This window comes from Seriola lalandi, unplaced genomic scaffold (genome assembly GCF_002814215.2).
Source record: "Seriola lalandi dorsalis isolate HSWRI2012SDOR001 ecotype SW California unplaced genomic scaffold, Sedor1 jcf7180002054962, whole genome shotgun sequence".
Lineage (NCBI taxonomy): Eukaryota > Metazoa > Chordata > Actinopteri > Carangiformes > Carangidae > Seriola > Seriola lalandi.
This window is the reverse complement of record NW_019525513.1, coordinates 1,107,166-1,127,379: the sequence shown is the minus strand read 5'-3', so window position 1 is coordinate 1,127,379 and position 20,214 is coordinate 1,107,166. Positions and strand designations below refer to the sequence as shown.

General features: G+C 41.0%; 2 protein-coding genes across 3 annotated transcripts; both read left to right on the top strand.

The window, feature by feature from the left end:
* The first annotated feature begins 59 nt into the window (after positions 1-59).
* LOC111646003 (complement C1q-like protein 2) lies at positions 60-3,244 on the top strand. Its single transcript, XM_023395368.2, has 2 exons — positions 60-977; positions 1,726-3,244. Exons 1-2 carry the CDS (start codon positions 378-380, stop codon positions 1,903-1,905), a joined length of 780 nt encoding a protein of 259 aa, XP_023251136.1. The 5' UTR covers positions 60-377; the 3' UTR covers positions 1,906-3,244.
* Positions 3,245-15,270: 12,026 nt separating this feature from the next.
* Positions 15,271-19,786, top strand: LOC111645991 (homeobox protein engrailed-1-B-like). 2 transcript variants are annotated; one of them, XM_087170829.1, is made up of 3 exons: positions 15,271-15,446; positions 15,534-16,160; positions 19,263-19,786. In XM_087170829.1, the coding sequence occupies exons 2-3, from the start codon at positions 15,602-15,604 to the stop codon at positions 19,580-19,582; spliced, it is 879 nt and encodes a 292-aa protein (XP_087026955.1). In that variant the 5' UTR covers positions 15,271-15,446; positions 15,534-15,601; the 3' UTR covers positions 19,583-19,786. The 2 variants fall into 2 exon arrangements, with proteins under 2 accessions (XP_087026955.1, XP_023251122.1); XM_023395354.2 differs by having other exon boundaries at positions 15,271-16,160.
* Positions 19,787-20,214: the final 428 nt, after the last annotated feature.

Sequence of the window (20,214 nt, the reverse complement as noted above, 5' to 3'; positions counted from 1 at the left end):
ACTTGTCCATAAGATACACTTTTGATTTGTAGGCCAGACCCCTTATCTTCCGGTCTTATCCCCGCTAACTTTGACAGCTGGACGCAGCTGGACGCAGCTGGACGCAGCTGTTCGCGCGCTCTCATCCATCCAGCCCAGACGCGCCCCCGCTCCCCGGTCACAGCCGCTGCCCAGGGGCTTGGAGACACCAATCAGAACAGCTGGACCGAGGGATGCGCACTTAATTAACTTCTTCACTTTGTTTTCACCGTCCTGTAAGCCCCCTGCCCTCTGTCACGATTCCCACCCAGCGCGGCTCCACGGATTTTCCGTCATCGATTGGTCCCCGACCCGCGCGGAGGAAGTGGTCGGTGGTCTTCCTGGTGACCGCCGTCGCGATGGTTTTGCTGGCTCTGGCCGTTGCTGTCCCGTTACTGCTGCTCCGCACCTCTGAAACCTCCGCCCGTTACTACGAGATGATGGGCACCTGTCGGATGGTGTGCGACCCGTACAGCCCCAAACCGGGAGATGCCACCGCCATGGAGGTGATCCAGAACGTGAACGGTGTCGCTTCGCAGCCGCCAATGGCGCAGGGGAGTCGCGGAGAACCAGGGCGACCGGGTAAACCGGGATCCAGGGGCCCGCCGGGAGAACCAGGACCCCCGGGTCCGAGGGGGCCGCCGGGAGAGCGCGGCGACAGCAAACTCTCCTTCCCCGCGTTAACTGGGGCTGCGGGGGCTGAGAACAGAGAAACAGACAGTGTGAACTCCACGACCAACAGTTTCAGGATCGCCTTTTACGTCGGTCTCAAGAATCCACATGAGGGATATGAGGTGTTAAGGTTTGACGACGTGATTACAAACTTGGGGAACCACTACGATCCGAGCACCGGGAAGTTCACCTGCCATGTGTCCGGGATCTATTTCTTCACCTACCATGTGCTGATGCGGGGAGGAGACGGCACCAGCATGTGGGCCGACCTGTGCAAAAATGGACAGGTAATATTAAAGATTAATAATAATGAGCAGTGGATCGTCTTATAAGCAAATTCCAGTTTGCAGTTTCACATGTTTGTGAAGGGAACCATTTCACTGATTTACATGAAGAATAATGTGACAACAAACAAACTGATTTAATTCAATTTGGTTTAAGATAATAATAATTAAAACAAGATTGAGCTCATAATCCACACCACATTAGCATATATATAAAAATGCGCATTTTACGCACAAAAAACGCACGACATCGCCTGAGGCTTGATCCTTTATTCGCCTTAACGCGAGTTATATAACTGCACATTCTTACTATTGGTATCTTTAATGAGTACAAGGTAACATCAGTGATATTTCTGGTCAGATACGAGCGTGTCCGCATGCTCTGTTTGTCAGTGGCGCTCATGCGTAAATCCTGTTTGGATGAGTGTTTCCTCTCAGACGTTTCCAGCTGCAGCTGGATGAGGGGTCAGACATGAGTCTTCACATTAACTCTCATTATAAATGCTGATTTCATTCAAACACAGATAAGGGTTTTGGTTACATTTCATTTTATTCTACTCCTGAATTTCTACTAGTTTAGAATTAGACAAGTACTCCTTTCACACACCCAATGCTACTCTTGTGGCTGCACCACTGCTGTTTCACTTTGCCCCTCAGGTACACATGATCTTTGCAACTCAGTTTCTATTTCTGTTGCATTCTCCTGTAAACTAGTGCTCACAACAGGAAGTCGTGTCCCATATTTCTCCAGGTTCGGGCCAGTGCCATAGCTCAGGATGCAGACCAGAACTACGACTACGCCAGCAACAGTGCTGTGCTGCACTTGGACTCTGGAGATGAGGTCTATGTCAAACTGGACGGGGGCAAAGCTCACGGAGGCAACAACAACAAGTACAGCACCTTCTCCGGCTTTATCTTGTACCCTTACTAAACACACCACAGCATGTCCATGGACAGTAATCATCACTGAAAATCGTTTGCAGTAAAGTATATGGTCTAATAAGTTTCTCTTCTTTTGAAGGGTGCCATGACACAGCGGTATGTTCTGTTCATCTATTTATTTGTGTTTGACTTAAGTTCAACTGGAGGTTGCTGTCATCAGTGAATATGTAATATCAGTAATATTTATGTTCCTTTGATTTAAGGTGGAGACTAACTGGCTGCCTACACGCTCAGAGGTCCATAGAGAATAGTATGAAGTATTTTGAAGCAAATGCATTGAAATTAAGGTTTTGAATGAAGGTCAGAGAAGATGTTTTGACAGTATAATTTAGCCAGCAGTGTTTGGCCTCCAGGCTTGGTCACACCAGCATTGAAAACAGTGAAATTCTGCAGCAAGATCAATTAATTTGGACAGAATCGCCAAATCAGTTACACTGCACACATGTTACATCACGCTCAATTTTAGTGAACTTTAACCTATACATTTGCAGCCTTTAACCAGTCCTGACAGTAGAGACTTCTGAGGGAATAGAGAGATGAAATGGAGGAAGCTAACGTAGCTTATTAGCTGTGGTGCACCATCCAGTTTTATTTAACGTCCTCTCCTCCAATAAGGAAGAATGGTTTGTCGACAGGAACAAGACACAAGTCGATGGTACAGATATTCTTTTGAATAAACTGTGATTCAATGTCCTGTTAGCAACCGAGCTAACACCAGGCTATAATGATGATGATACAGGTGCAAATTAACATTTATGTTGAAAGCTGCACATAGTCACTTTTGAGGGGGCTATTGTGACTGGCTAGCGTTAGCATGCTCCTGGCATGTTTACTGCTTACAAGCTAGCCCTGTGAGTGGCCCTTCATCACCGAATACTGGATTACTTTCACTGTGCCACGTTCTGGTGTGACCTGAGCGTTACCGTGGTAACTAAAATACTGACACGTCAAAGTCATGTGATATCACATGTTTGAAAAGCCCAGTCTCTGATTTTATTTCCTAACACATCATACCCCCCCCCCCCCTAACCCATGATTCCACTGGCATGCACCTTAACTGGATGAGCTGCACCTGTTATAGAACATATGATTGATTGATCGATCGATTGAGGTGATTGGAAAGTGCCAAAGCTGACAGACGTCACAGTCTAAATGCATTAAGATACTTTGATTGCTGTAGCGAGCAGAATCGTGGTGCTTTCAGCAGTATTTAGTGTTTCACAGTAGCAAATGGAACTTACAAATGGATGTCTTAATTACTAATTATTAATACTGAATCTGTTATATTTTGTTCTCATATATGCCAATAAATATCGTTTGACAAAAAAGTTTGCATTGTGTGAAAATCTTTTGCACACACCACTTCATCAGGGGTGTAGCTGTAGAAAGTACACGTTCGTGGCCTTGGAATCTGTCTGTACATATTTTGTTCCACATTTGCCTGAGAACGGCTTCCTGTCTGAATGCGTTGCGTTTCGTTGTAGCCTACGAGCCCGCCTCTCTGCAGTGTGTCCCACAGGTTCCAGGTGTCTCCCTGAATGTCCTTTGCTCCACTGTAGCTTGCAGCCATTTTTTTTTTTTAGTCAGTGAGCCTTGGACGCCATTGTGCTCTCCAGTCAAATGGGGCTGTTTTTTGTACTGCAAACCACTATAGCTGCATCTTTAAAAAATAACAGTCCTCACATTTTATTGTATTAATAACAAATGATAATAAAACAAAATAAGCAGACTAATTAATAATGAAAATTAGCAATATTACCAGGCGTAATGCTAAGTTACTACATATGTAACTTTTATAAAAGGAGCATTTTTGATGCATCTTTCTGCTACAGCTTTTATTTTTGAAAGACAGCGAGATTTGTCAGTAGCTATAGAGACCAGCGAAAGTCTTCAGATGGCTACTTGTATATCATGTATGGTGACAAAACATAAATAACAACCCTAACAACTCTCAAAGTCGTCGTCTTAGATATTCTTAGATATAAAAGTGGGTGGAAGCTCGAGGCTGCCGGCGTCTGTGTTTCACGTCTGATTGACTTGTACTGAGATTTGCAAATGCTGTACGAGACTCAAATATTGCTGTAAGCCTTCATTAACATGATGGTTGTTTTGTGTGTGTTTGATTTCTTGTTTTTTTTCCTTTCCCATCCCCTCAGGAACACACCAAAACAGCTGTTTACACACCACTGCTGTCAATTTAAATGGAAATCATGGAAAACAAATATTAGCATGTCTGCTTAGATAAACCTCTATTAAGACTCTGGCTGATTCTCCTGCCCTCTACGAACTGACTTTGTCCCCCTCAGAGGGGACTGTGTTCTTATTTAGCTGCTCAAGGACAAAAAAACAACAACAGGGAGACAGTTGGCGTTTGTGTGTATGTATAGAAAACACTATAGAATAAAGGTACGATTTGTGTATAAAGACAATGTGTGTTGGTTTCGCATCTCAGGCTTCACACAGCACAGGCTGCCCTACCTTTTTGGTGAAAGTTGCTGGTGCTGAAAGGAACGCCTGCAGACGAGACTCAGGGCTAAAAACAAAGAAAAGGTTGTGCCAATTTAGTTTTTTTTTAAAGCAATATTTCTATTTATGGTTACTATTTTTCTAAAAAGACACAAGAACTGAACAGTTTTCACATTTAAAGATGAATTAAAAATTAAAACTACATATGTTTTTAACAGAATATCATATCACAGAGTGATTTTTAATGAACAGTAATATGTCGGGTAAACTGTCTCCTTTTTAACATGACAAAAAGATGGAGAAGTTTACAATGATGATGACATTCTGCGAAGATTATTTAAGTATTTGGAATTATTATCCTATAACCAGGCTTGATTCACTGGCCGCTGGAGATGATCATTGTTCAGGGAGGTATAGAAATGTGAACTGGAGTGATGATGTCACCAGCGGAGGCCTTTTAAACTGTTTAAAGATCAAAGCGTGATGGCCTTGTAAAGGCTCTCAGCCCCATCTGCAGACACATTTAGGATGAAAAGTGGAGCTGCTGACACCAACTGAGACATCAGCAGCAGTATGTGTCACTGGCTGCCAGACGGATGCTCACACACACACACACACACACACACACACACACACTCACACACTCACATATATAACAACACGATAGATGATCAGGCTGCTCTATCCCCCTAGTCTGGCTGACAGTGAGGGATTGCTGAGTGACAGGCGGAGTAGTGAAATTCTCTGATGGATGAGATAAGTGGGACAAGGCCTCTCTCTCATACACACACACACACACACACACATGCACACACACGCGCACACACACGCACACACACTTTGTGTTCAGGGGAATTTAGCTTGACAGGCAGCTGAGCAACAGGCATCGTATTGGAGTAATGATAGCATGTGTCGCCAGGCACTTTGCTGCTGAGCGTTGCCAGGTTTTCTGTGTGTGTGTGTGTGTGTTTGTAATTTACCACCTTCATTAACTATGATTTTTTTTAATTAAATCCTTTAAGTCTAATCTAATGATAGAGAGTTTACGATGCCAAAACACAGACGCGCCTGTTGTCCAAACACGTGTCTCCAGCAGCTAAAAACAGTCCTCCTCAGTTGAAGCTGTACGTGTCTGATTGCCGACTCGCCATGAAAAATTGCCGACGACAAAGCGCCCTGCACAGGCAGCCAATCATCGGGACATTTTTAAAACCTCTCCTCATTCTTTCACTTCACTGATTTTTTTTTTTTTTTTTTTGGTTTCTCCAGCAATGATTGATCCACGTTCATGCAAATGTCAGCGTGGCATGAGAAAAATATAAAGAGGGACAGCTGAAGGGACCCGCAGAGAGGATGAGAGCTCAGAGGTTTCACTTTAACTGACACCTAAAGAAAAAAAAAAACCCTGCTCATCTTCTGCTTTTGTTTGTTGTCTTATTCAAGCCGGTGCCCTCACACTCCACACAGATGGGGGAGAGGAGCATCCTGAATTAATGGCAGTCTGACTTTTCTGAGAGAGCAGAGAAAGGTCTTTTATTATCCTCACCCTGGATTTATGTTTTATTTAAAATTTAACATAAAAAAAAAAAAAAACAGTGCTTTAGCGCACGCCTTGTGCTCATGAAGGTGCATTTTGCCACATGCCGAGGACAACAGTGTTGGAGTGTGGTTGTCGGGGCAACCAGTCGAGACTCCAGGAAGTCGCTGCACCCTGCACAGAAATAGTTCCAGCACATAATCCCCCATGATAACCACAACATGATGTAAACAACTGAAACAGAATGTGTCAATTAATGAGCTTTGGACAAGCTGCTGTGTGATTTTAATATTGGACTGAACCAGGTTAGCTGTTTCCCCCTTTGTCTCCAGTCTTTATGCTAAGCTAACGTAATTGATATCGGTGCATTATTAGGATTATCAGTTGGATTGAGCTTCAGTGAAACCCAAAGGTCAGCCTCCCTCCCCACCTCATCTTAACTTAATCAAGTTAAATGATTAAAAATACATTTGAAAGAAGGTCACCTCATATAAAGTATTTTGCATAATATGTCAATGTATATTAATTATTAATTATGACTTGATGTGGAATGTAAGTAAGTACTACTGCACTTAAGCACAGTTTTGAGAAACTATTACTTATAATACTTCTACTTAGTCTCCTTATACTGTAAAAAGGAAAATATTTATATATGTATTTTTACTCCACATTTATTTCACACCTACATTTATTGGTTAGTTTGCAGATTTACTTATAAAACTAGTGATTAGTCTATAAAACATTATTCATTGTTACAGAACAGACAACCCAACAGTTATAGAGTAATAACAATTAGCTCGGACTCCTGCAGCTCCTACATTAAAATGCTTTTTACGTCTTAATGCACCAGCAGTAATAATCCATTAATGTAATATAATACAACACTGAGGAAAGGCTGTTCTGCATAATTGGAAATTGTGGTATTACTGCTTTTATTAAAGTATCTGAATATTTATTTCCAGCATTTTCTAAATTCATACACACTATGGATCATTTATGGAAAATATGTGTATGGAAAATTACAGTAATATGTTTTGAAAGAAGGTGGTTTGATGAGTTTGAAAGTGAGGTCAGCACCTCCATGTGAGCCAGCGCTCACATCACCCCTGTAAAACCACAATATCATGTTGTACACAACAAACACAAAAACCGAGACTGAGACTGAGACACGCTCTCAGATTTTGCCGGAGTGGGATGTACTCTCAGTTTTACGATTCATATGTTAGATAATGATTCAGCCAAGTGCTGACTCACTTCATCTGTCAGACTGCGCTTTGAAAACTACATCTCCTCTGCGGTTTAATCGGCCAAACAAGGGGAAGGAGAAGGGAAACGGAGAAAAGAGGCTGGAGGAAAAGGAAACGGAAAACTGAGTGAACATCTTTTTTTTCTCATGGAGGTGAATCAAGGAAAAGCATAAAGGCAAACACAGCCAAGTAAGGGTCTAAACTCAGGGTGAAGCTCATTTGTCAGCAGCCTTATTATTAGTATTTCTAACCTCTTTCATCATCAGTCACCTGCTGCATTTACATGTAGGAAATCAGACTGAATTTATCCAGTTTCTATAGTGTCGCAGCTTATTATTGTCATTAAAACACACAAATGGACAGAAACACTGAAGGCTGCAGCAGCAGGTAGTAAACTGCCATTCGCTGATTTAAAACTGCTGTTTGAATCACTTTAACATCATTGTGAGAGCTGTTCTGGGAGGGCAACACTTTTAATAATATCGTCATTTTCTCTGCAAAAAACATAAAATGTTTACAATAGCCAATAGTTTAATATCAATATTTGTGGTTTTCTTTGTCCTCTTGCATTTTAAAGCCCAAACAATTAAGCAGCTAATCAAGAAAACAGTCAGCCGACTAATTTATAATTAAAACAATCATCAGTTGCAGCCCTGATGTGCCTGTCACAGCCTGCCTCTTTAAGTAACATGTGTAATATGGTGGTTTAAGGCTGTAAAAACAAACTTTGTGTTCTTTATTTGTGAGTGCCTGGAAGTTACGAAGATAACTATCACTGCAATGTGTTGTCATGCTAAAGAAGTTACCATTTAATGTATTTGAAACATACTGAAACTTGAATCGATTATGTAACTCGCACTAACGAGCTATGGGGTCGTTTTTTGAGAGGACAACCTCCTTCAAATTAAACATCCAGGCAAGAGAGCGCCATCAATCTTCACGTCTACCTCTAAGCATTAGAGCAAATAAATTTCTCAAAATGTCAAACTGTTCCTTTCAGTCTGACCCTCTTCCTCTACACGCCTTATCCAAAATTAAACTTGATCCTAATCCTAAATAAACTAAATTTGACCTTTCCTGAAATTTAATCCTCAATTACACTTTCAAATCTTAGATCCAAGCTCTGCTAGCAACGTCAAAGGCAATTATGTTTCTATCTTTGTCAGGACCTTTGATCCTGATCCGCACAAACGTAAGAACCCACACATCACGCTCACAGATGATTGGCAGGTGGGCAGGAAGATGGCGAAATGTCAGAAACACATCTCTGTCTCCTTCTCAGAGACGGGCCATAATGAGAGGCTATAAAAGACTATGTAGAGATCAATCTCACAAACGCAAAGACACACACACACACACACACACACTTTATCCCTTATCTCGTCAGCCATCATCAACCTCTCCCTGGCGACTGCCTTCTCTTCCTTCCACTTTCTGTCGCCCACTCATATTGTCATTATTTATGTCCTGTCTCCTCCCTCAGCTTGTCTCTACACGCAGGAGCCGCCATCCACCGACTACCTGTTTAAATCTCTTTGTTGTCTTTCCTCGTTTTGTGCTAAAATTCAGTGTATTATAAGATCACAGACACTAATGTGCCTTTGGTGATCTCAAAATCTTAGTGCAAAGCAAAGATTTATTTCTGCTTTATTTCCCCTGGATTACCCGAACTGTGCAAAATGGCCGTCATCTGTCAGCCTTCAAATCCGATAACGACTTATCTGAGATATCATTAATTTATCACCGTGTCTCTTAGGAAGATTTTGGAATCCCACGTCATGCAAACTGTCATTTCTGAATATAGAGGAGTAAAGGTTAAAGAAATAAGTCATTGGAGCAGGTGGCTCTTATTGTAACAAAGCCAATGAGGACTATATCTTTCATCTCTGCTCTGCCTGATGACAGTGACAGGCCGAGGATGCCAGATGAGAGAGACGTTCCTCAGAGAGTCGACCGAAAGGTTAGAGTGGCCCCAGGCAGCATGGCTGATGAGGACACACACACACACACACACACACACACACTGAGACCCCGTCAGTCAGGCGTACATACAGTGCTGCATACACAGCAAGATGTGGTTGATGTGTGTCATCACGCAGGCCGCTTAAAGAGTGAAATAAAAAACACTGATGGTGCTAATTAAGATGGAATTTTAAAATGGGGAAAAATACAGAATAAGAATCCACATGAGAGGAGACGCTGGCTGATGGCAAATCAAAACAAAAAACAAATCTCGCATCTGTCCTCAGGCTACAATCATGCAAGCAGCTTTCTGAGGCTGTATTTAGACAAAGTGCTGCTTTGAGCTAAATACTAACGTCTGCATGTGATGTTTAGCAGGTGTAACGTTTTGGGGATGTCATTAGTTTTGCAGGTGTTCGGCATAAAACACAAAGTTCCTGAGGAGGAGAAGATGATCATCAACCCATCCGATAGCTGTTGAGATATTACAGTCCTGACCAAAGTGGTGGAACAACCGACCAACATACAATAAGACTAAAGGGACAACATAGATAGTCGGCGGGTGACGCAGCTTGACGAGAGTCGACGAGAAGCTGCAATCACTCTCCAGACTTAAACATCTCAGCCACCGTACCTTCACTACGTCTTCTTCTGTGGTTTTCCTAACAGTTACAGTCACAACGGATAAAGAGAGAAACACCCAGGGCTGCAGATACTAAGATAATACTGAAAAAGACACAGGTAGCTAGAGACGTCTGGTTCCTGCTTCATGGTGCAGGTATTTTAAGCTAGCTTGCTAAACTCGACTTAATACGACATCCTGTTGACATTGTTTGTCAACAGGATGTTTGACATTTGCTAATCACGCTGACATTGTTGCATAGAGCCAAAAGATTCAATATACATTCCTACTTTAAAGCGACACGGCGCAGCAGGGTAGGTGGGTAATTTTGTCAACAAGCCGAGCAAAGTGTCTGCATCGATTTCATTTGCCAGTTACTAGATGGGGCCCATTTATCATCAGCTTAAGCTTTCACAAACTTTTCAGCAAGACGTAATAAGACTGAGAAGCAATTTGTCCCCCACTTCTCATTAGAACTCTAAAGAGATCCTCTGCAGCTTAATTATTTATCTGCATTAATATCCCTTCAATTATTGATGATAGGTGAGTGTGTGTGCATGTGTGTGAGGGCCAAAGATCAACCCTCCTTTACCTCAGCCTCCCTCCTGATTAATGGATGAGGGAGAGGAGCCCTTCATGTATTATTACTGGGGAGAGCCTGGACCTTGGAAAGAGAGACAGACAGAGAGAAAAAGAGAGAGAGAGAGAGAGAGAGAGAGAGAGAGAGAGGAAACTCAGTGAATGATAATCATCCTTTAGTATGCAAACATGTCCTCTGTACACTGCTGGCATTTCAATATTAGAAGGGGCTCGTGTGGCAGACGGTGTTAATTCATCCCTGTTTGTGACATCTCCTTAAGATTTGTCTCGCCGGCCACAGAGCCACTGAAATGTGACACTTGTGGAAAAAGTGGAAATCAGTGGATTCGTTCACCGGTTTGAGGCTGGTGACCATCGGGCGTTTGCATTAATAGTTTTTATCATCAAATCAGATTGTAAAATCAGCAAATGACCATGAACATAATGTAACTGAATGCGTTTGTCTTGATATTTGGGAACTGGTTTTACAGCCTCACTGCTGCAGTTTGTGTCTCAGACAAGTTGAGATATTTTACAACTGACATTTTTAAAACTAACATAACTTTTTTTATTTTCTTCTTTGTATTTGCTTTTATTGGCTTTGATGGCTTTTATTCGGGAAGAGATATATTCTAAAAGAGCAAGTGTGGACAGAGCCCATCCATCTTGTTTACATGCCACTAATCTTCACTGATAAATGCTCCTGTTTTGTTTTTGTAACCCTTGTTTTTGTCTCGCCCTTATTGTTTTCTTCTGCTGTTTTACTCTGACATCTAGTGGACATGCAGAGCACTGCAAGGATGGATTTATTGACTTATTGAAAAGAGCTGGTACCATGGAAACCTTAAACAGGTATATAAAAATCCTGATCTGTAGTTGTACAATTGTTTTTGAAAAGAAACAGTGTAATCATCACAAAATAAGGATTATGAAAAATCAATTTATATGTATATGCTGTAGGTAAAACGTAAAATGAATATTATTCTAAGATATGTTGTCTTTGAATTACAAGTTTAGCCAATGAAGTGAATGAATTTAAGAGTTTAAATATTCTTCCTGGGTCAGTCCCATATAAATATATTTACTCATATAATGAAATAGGCTGCCTGGATATATTTTCAGTAAAATGTCTTCCTATCGTATTTCTTTTCTTTCTTGTTTAGAGTCAAATTACTCAGATCCAAAGTAGCAAAACCACAAAGTAGAAATTGTAGGTAAATGTCACTTAAGTAGCTGTAATTGGCAAAAAGTAGTTTAATCTATAGCTGTCAAATAAATGTAATAAATAGCACAATATCTGCCTCTGAATTATATTGGAGTAGAAGGATAAAGAGGCGTTAAGTTAAAGTTATTTTCCACCAGTGTAGAAAAGTATTTCTTTTATATGCAGGCAGTTATTTTTCTGGGGAAAATCACTTTGATGTGGAAACTTTTAAATGTTTTGAATTAAGAGAGCATATATTAGCATATAAAGCAGGCTGCTTGGTTTGTTCAAAGTTATGCCGCTTGCCATGTGAAGTGTCTGAAGCGACACGCAAACGCCACTTACACATCCGAGCCACTAGATGTCGCCAGAGTTACATAGTTGGTTTTAACTCGGAGGTTTCCAGATGTGGATGCTTGAGCCCAAAGGTTCCCACACTGTTTCATGCCAAGAATCTCCTACATACACTTTCAGCATCTCATTTAATTACAGTTTTGTGTGAGGTGAGCGTTAAACTTCTGCCCTATAACGTTATTACATCGGCTGCTTTAACTCATCACACTCTTATTAAATCACACTGATCTTTACTTTGTTGGGAGCACATTAAAAGTCATTAACACAGAACCTTTGCACAGCGTCCTATAAGATGTTGAACTACAGACAGGATGTGATGAGACCCACTTTGCTCTTTAACCTGAATGAGCATGAATTCATGCAGAAACCTGGGTAGATGGAGAGAATAACACACTGTCACAGACTATTTCTCATCTGCCTCCACTAGGTTAAAGCTCAGACATGCAGCTGCAGCACTTGGAGACAGAGTCCGGCAAAAGCTTCACAACTTTCCTGAATGTGAAGAATATCTTTAAAAAAAATTAAATCAAAAAATCAAAACATAAATAAATAAATAAAGATGAAAAACTTTCTCCTTCACAACACAGAGAGGTATTTTTGAATTTTCAAGCCAGGAGTGGATATGAGCCAATGACTGAATTAGATTTAGTGGCCATGAAAGAAGTTGCAGAGCTTAATTGTCATTTTTGATAAATGCATTTTTATTATAAATGCAGCCTTTTCGGTTGTGGGGAGGGGGGAGAAAAATCAACTTTGATCATTTGTGCACTCGTATTTGAGGAGAAAAAATTTAAAAATATTTTCTATAACAGTGTCTGGATATGATGAAGCGGCAGCTGTTTGTATTTTAATATATTTATAAATTAAAAATACACTGAACTATTTTGGTAATTCTGATTCAAACAATGAACTTCTTTGTTGTTTCGTCCTTTTGTAAATTCCTGAACTTATTCCTTGAGTATTTTTTCACAGTAAAGCTCATGCGGGCCCGTTTTTGTATCTATACATCACGTCTTCTCATTTCCACCACTGATACAGGCTTTTATAAGGAGTATAAGCCAAATGTGTTTTATTATATTATTACATATTATATTATCTTATTTATAACTGAAGACTCAACAATTTTATTCCTTAGTGAAGAAATAGTAACTTTAAATGTAGGCTATTTGTTTAGAAATATCAAACACACTCTTTAAGTATTTATAGCCATAGGAAAAACAATAATAGGCTACAGGGAGGTAATTAAATTCACCCCCAGAGATAATTGGAAGCAAACAGTTTGCATGGTGTTACAATGTTGGCTGCTTTGAACAGGGCCTCAAACAGGCTTCAGCTTATTTTTGAAGCCTGTAATTTGGACTCTATAGAAAACAAACCAGAATGAGGCAAAGAACAAGAACAACATCTGAGACGGACGAAAGATAAGGACAATAAAAAAGGAGTCAAATGTAGAGTACAGATTAACGCTTGTACAGCTACTTTGTCTTCCTTTGGTGTGTTTCATTTAATTCCACAAATAGGAAGTAAAACAATCTACTATGTGGCCTTAAAATAAAGGTGGAAACAAACACTTTTTTCTGTATTGTAGAAGCAGTGCAGTTACACACACACACACACACACACACACACACACACACACACACACTGTCATGGCTTTACTCTCAGACAGAACATCAGCTTTTCAACAAGAAGCTCATCATGACTCTGTGTGTGTGTGCATGTGTGTGCATGTGTGTGCATGTGTGTCCGTGCGTTTGTGTGTGTGTGTGTGTGTGTGTGTGTACCTGCCGCTGAAGCACCTCCACTATATAGGCTACTCAATAAAAACGGGTCTGCGATCCGTCAGTGCATTTATCATCCTATTACGGCGACAAATCCGGCTCCCAATACATGAAAGGTAAAATGAATTACCAACGTTAAGCCGTCAATAAAGTCATTTCTGTAAATGGTGTCTCCGAGGGCCCCCGCTATTATTCAACAAGCTTTATCAGCACCTTGGAAATTACGTGGCTTGTAGCGCGGCCTCTGCTTCACTTTGATTAAGGGCCCTGTCAGGGACCGGTGACAGCGCTTTTGACTCGGGTTTTATTCAGCAAGCTGCCCGTGATGAACACCGGGCTGATCGGGCGGAATGAAGACTAATTAAAAGCTATAAATTATCTTTTGCAGCCCCTCTCAAGGAGCCTCTCTTTGCAGCGCCAGATAAGAGCGGACTGAGTGCTCATTTACCCACAATGGCTCTGCGGCTAAACAGCATATTGATACTGTCCTAATTGGAATTTAATTAAGTAGCCATGACTTCCCCACTCCGGCCTGTGGGATAAAGATTTCACTGCGCCGGTGTTAACATCAACACGTCCACACTTTTCATGCTGTCGCTATTATTATTATGACTATTAATGTTATTATTTCAAATCGCCAATTAGAGCCTGAGGGCAATTTTAATCTTATTCTAGGGATTTTTTTTTTTACAAAACCGCTATTTATTATCGGGACTCACTCCAGCTCTCTAGGCCTCATTGTGTCTGAAAACTTCATGTTTTACACTTCTATTTTTCATATTAGCGGATATAAATGCGATGTACTATTTTTTTTGTCCTGCTGCCAAAAGCTGGGTTGTCCAAAATGTGGATGTTTAAATTATAAATTTGACCTAAATGCTTCACACAGGAGGAAGGGAGAGACAAAATGCCAGTGAAAATATGAAAAAGTGAAAAGAAAAAGTGAAAATGTGAAGACTTTTTATCTTTGAGAATTAGGGCGCAAGTTTTATGCTAATTAATAGGCACATTTTGAGCTAATTAATTATCCAGTAGGTGTTAGTCAGATAAAAATATAAAAGCCTCATTGTGAAAGAGTTTTATATTATGCACAGGAGGTAAAACACATGCCCAACAATGAGCCTATAGGTTTAAATTAGCTTAGAATTAAATTTAAATTCTCAAAAAAAGTAATTTTAATAATGTTATTTTCTTTTAAATGAATCCCCATTCGGGTCAAAGCGTTTTCACAAGTAAACAATAATATTTAAAAGCTCAAATGTGATTAAAGAACGTGTATTAAAATGAAAAAACATACTTAGTGTCGTTCTGACGGACATTCATAATGGAGGCTGCCCCGCTGTTGTTTTTGTTTTGCTGTGTGTGTGTGTGTGTGTACATGTGTATGCACGTGCCTCGCAGAAAAATCGCTCGAACTGCGCGCGGGCTACGAGTGCGCGCGCTCGCCGGCGCCGCATCTCGAGCCGCGATTGGCCGTCGTCAACTGTGACAGGGACGATCGCCGCGTCCGATTGGTCCGCAGCACGTGTGTACGCGCACACGTGCTTCCGGCTGGGTGTAAAAAAGGGGGGGGAGAGAAAGAAAAACACACACACACACACACACACATATACACACACACACTCACGGGGGGGAGATAACGGTTTTAGGAGAGTTTAGGAAGAGCGGATACACAGATATTATGCTGCACCGGAGAGAGACAGGGACACTGGTTATAACGTGGAGCTGCGCGCTATGCCCGGTCTCGGACGGCTATTAGGAGACGACATGTCGCCGCAGTAGGTGATATTATAAATGAGCACAGGTATTTATTCTAGCGAAGAGACTTGTTTTTACATGCTGTCTGTCTAAATTGGATACCGAAGGGGGCGGGAGAGCGAGCAACAAGTGGAGTTTGGCGCGGAGAGGCCGAAATTTCTCACCGCCACCAGCTATGGAAGAGCAGAAGGAGCCCACCAGCGGCCGGGACTCGACCGAGGAGGAGAGCATGTCTCTGTCGCCAAACCTCCCATCCCCTCCCATGATTTTACCGCACCAGGTCGCGCAGCAGGCCCACAGAACCACGAACTTTTTCATAGACAACATCCTCCGGCCGGACTTCGGCTGCAGAAAGGAGCCGAGCTACCGCGACCGGAGCCAGACGCCGGGCAGGGAGAACGTCAACCCGCTGGGGGCGAGGCCGCCGGCGCACACCGGCAGCCTCTGCCTGGACTCCAACTGCAGCAGCGACAGCACCTCGTCGTCGCCCTCTTCCTCCTCCTCCTCTTCCTCCTCCTCGTCGTCCACGTCCTCGTCGCCTTCGTCCAAGCAGAACTCGTCGAAACAAGGCGAAGCGGCGAGCAACGGGACTGGCAGATACGCAGACAGCCCCTCGTCAATAATGATTATGAGTGGCAGCAATGGAGGCTCAACGTCCACAACGAAAGAAAGCCAGCCGCTGTTGTGGCCCGCTTGGGTTTACTGTACACGGTACTCGGACCGGCCCTCATCTGGTAAGGCGCTAATAGTCCCCGAATTATCCCGCCTGGGGTGCCCGAGCGCTGGGGGATCATTCCTGGGTTGACTCCTCTTGTCTTTCTCCACAGTTTAATTATTAAACTCCTTCACAGTGTCTGACACACTTGATTAAAAAAAAAAAAAAAAAAACCTTTATCAACCTCAAAGTTATTCGCTTGAGGGTGAATTTAATTTTGGCATATAGATACAGGCTATAATTTTTCTATAATGCTTGTGACTTTAACTGAGCCAATTAAGTAAAAGCCATTTTGGAATAAAATACTAAACAGACATACCATAATAAAAAAAAAAACCATAATGAATATGAAAGTAGGGTGTAGGAGGGAAGGATAAGGTCATTAAACACCTGAGGTAATTAATTTCCATTACTACTCTCTCTCTCTCTGTCTCTCTCTTTCTCTCTCACACACACACACACTCATATAAACATAACGGCGCACTATGAGCTATAGTGTCTCATATTTGTTATAGGCCTCTGCAATATATCAGCTAAAAAATAAAAATAAATCAGTGCAATTCAATGTGCATTTTCATCTCAACATGCCTAAATCTTCTCCCCAATAAACTCGTTATTATAGGGTTCCGTGGCTTGTGCACATTTAACCGTATTTTCGTTGGCGACAACAATAAGACCTCTCTTGACCTTTTTTCTCTCTTTGTCGGCAAAGACAGAATATGTTAAAAAAAATTAAATAAAATATATAATTCAAGTTGATAACAATGCTACCAGCAGGCTACCGCTGTGTTTGGCTGGCATGTGCATTAAAATGAAATAATAGAAAAGGAAAAACACTGTAATCGCTTAGTAGATTTAGAGTATCGTTTAAGACATATTAGAATATTAAACTATAATTAAATTGCATAAAGTTGTGTTAATATGAGATTTAAAGGCAAACAACACATCACTATCGTTAACACCGCGAATTCCGTTAGAAAAGAAGTATCATCCCAGAGATTTGTTTTAGGACTTTATTTCATTATTCCACCTAATACACCCAAATAAATTATGCAAAATAAGACTTACTAAAAGATGCAGTTGAATTCCTTTACTTGGTTTATTAAAATGATATAAAATAAAGATGGCGATGGAGTGGATTTAGAATCTCAGCCATTGTTTATTTTAAAGTGCGTATAAACCAAGGCTCATATTAGCAACCCACTAATTTTTATCCTTTGCATTTACTCAGCCCAAATTCTCTTGACTTTTAACCTGAATGATTTTGTTGGCTCATCTGATAGGGATGATGCATTCAGGGTTTTGTGTTGGTTAGGACAATGCAGGAGCTGGTAATGTACAGCAGCTGCAGGAGGACATACAGTGCTCTTTATAAGGGATAATTATAATAACACAGAAGTCCTAATCTGAGGCTGCGTTGTTGATATAAATGTATAGACAGTATTAAACTGAATTCTGAAAACGTACAGATTCATGTTGTCTGAGAACATGTTGTTGTGTTTATAGCAGTTGAGTGTCTTCCTCCTACACTTCATCATTGTTTTTAATGGGTTTGTAGTTTCCACGGTCATAATGTTAATTCTTTCTGCTTCTCTTGGCCTTCAGGGCTCATATTTTAGCTTTATTACTATTCTTTCCAGTCCCTCTTTAATTATGTGGTATAAGTGTTGGCTCAAATTGTCATCTTATGTCACTCGAGTCTGGCTGCAAAATGGATTTAGTGTGTCCTTAAAGTGCTGCTTTCATTGGCCTGAATGCAGTGTTATGACAGTGTGTGCTCAAATACAAATTCTACGCTTTGCTGTGTGACCAAGCTACCATCACATTTTTGCTACTTGAGCTTTATTTGATGCATGCGTCCGGGCCAGATTTGTGCACTACAGCCATGTTTGTATGATTAAGAAATCATAGTCCTGGATGGAGTCCATTAATTGTATCACAGGATATGGGGGCTTTTTGCAGGGAGAACTGTGATGATGTGGACCTGAGAAGTCTGCAGTGGGACTCTTGTCAAAAGCAACTTATTTCATTTGAGCCGTGGCAGCGGGTTGCTGCTTGTTTTGGCGCCATAACAAGTCAGATGTCATGGGCCTGTATTAAACTTTACACAAAGGCCTGCCTGGAACTAATGACTCCAAAAACCTCCAAACCTGTTTATGTCAACTAAACACTATGAGAACAGCGGGATGGGCCGACGAGAGACTCAAAGGACTTCAGATCCTAAGGTTTACAATCATCCATAGGTTTTATTTTTAAAATATGTATTTATATATATACATATCCATCTTCTTCAGCAGTGTTTTCAGCAATTTTCATATTGTGACAGCTACAACAAATATTTGGCCTGCTATTTATTTGTGTATTTCTCCAGTGTTGGACGGGCTGGATCTGCTTCCTTCCTACTACCTCTTCTTCTGATTCTTAGTTATATTTTACATTCAAGACAAGTCATGAACACACTACCTGTGATCTCAGCAGGTCTACTGCAATTAATTATTAGTTAATATAGGTTGAATATTAAGTAATAACCATGCCTTAATGTGGTGGAGGAGAAAAATCTCAGTCAGTATATTATAATATTTTTTATTTAACACTGATTTAAAAGAAAAAGCTGAATTTAAATAACTAATTCTCACGTTTCTGTTTTTAAAAATCTCTTGTTGCTATTTACACACAACCAGTGCGTTGTAGTATTTTGTTGTGTTGTAAAAGATATTGAATGGTTGTATGTCTTCATGTTTAATGCTGATTGTAAATCCTGGTTTGGGACGAGGCCCACAGAGCAAGGTATGGCTTTCCTTCTGTGTGGCCTTATTTTTGGTGTGATTTATCCTCAGGGAGTCCATATTTAATATATCACACATTATAGTGACGAGTGAAGGAGATAACACATAAAATAATGAAATGATATGTTTGAATATCTATCCCATCAGGGCAGTGTGGTGACCTACATTTGATCACACTGACTAGATAATGAGCCGCTATCATCACTCATCAGTGGATATGAGCAGGAGCTTTGATGCTGAATACTAGAGGAACTTCATGCGCCTCATGTGTGACATTGTGTTCGTGGTCCAGCCGTAGAATAAATATTTTATTTCCATTGTTGTTTCCACGCCAGGCCCAAGGACACGGAAACTGAAAAAGAAGAAGAACAGCAAGGAGGACAAGCGGCCCAGGACAGCGTTCACGGCCGAGCAGCTGCAGAGACTGAAAACCGAGTTCCAGGCCAACCGGTACATAACGGAGCAGCGGAGACAGTCTCTGGCCCAGGAACTCAACCTGAACGAGTCCCAAATTAAAATCTGGTTCCAGAATAAGAGGGCCAAGATTAAAAAGGCCAGCGGCTACAAGAACGGCCTGGCCCTGCAGCTCATGGCTCAAGGACTTTACAACCATTCAACGACCACCGTGCAGGAGGAAAAGGAGGACAGTGAATAAGAGGCCTGGACATTTCCCTGTTGAGGGCCGCTGCCTGACTCTTTTGACTTTTGGAGCTAATAAAAAGAAAAAATTAACAAAAAAAATGAACTGGAAGAGGGGAAAACGCTATTTAAAAACACAGATTTCTGTTATGGTAACAGTATATGGACATAATTATATAAATGAACGATCGTTATTAAAGTTTATATAGCCACACAGTTATCATGTTGTATACAGTATATTTAATTTCAGCCTCATCTCCCACCTCATCGTTTCTGTCTGTTCTCACTGTTTTTAGATTGTCGGATTGGCTCTATATAGGTTCTTGTGGTCTCCTGTCCCCCATATTTGCGCCATATTTTCCTTCAACACATCAGTCGCAGACTCAGACAAGCCAAAGATTTTAATATGTTCACATGTAGTCTGAAATAATAAAAAAAAAAAAAAGGAGAACGGTAGATTGATGGACTAAACTATTCTTTCTTTCATTTCTTTCTACTGATAATTCAGTTTAAAAGCGCTGAAAGGAGTTTTGTTGTGAAATTTTAGAGGATAAAAAAAATATACATTATTATTATTATAACTACACTACGAGTACGGCTTTAACTGGACTTCCCAACATCATTTTAAATGGCCTGTGAAGATAAAAC

Bases quoted from the DNA above. Each gene is read 5' to 3' on its own strand.
- LOC111645991 (XM_087170829.1), top strand. From the start codon at position 15,602: ATGGAAGAGCAGAAGGAGCCCACCAGCGGCCGGGACTCGACCGAGGAG. The intron at 16,161-19,262 runs GTAAGGCGCTAA...TTTCCACGCCAG, and splicing joins CTCGGACCGGCCCTCATCTG to GCCCAAGGACACGGAAACTG.
- LOC111646003 (XM_023395368.2), top strand. From the start codon at position 378: ATGGTTTTGCTGGCTCTGGCCGTTGCTGTCCCGTTACTGCTGCTCCGC. The intron at 978-1,725 runs GTAATATTAAAG...ATATTTCTCCAG, and splicing joins ACCTGTGCAAAAATGGACAG to GTTCGGGCCAGTGCCATAGC.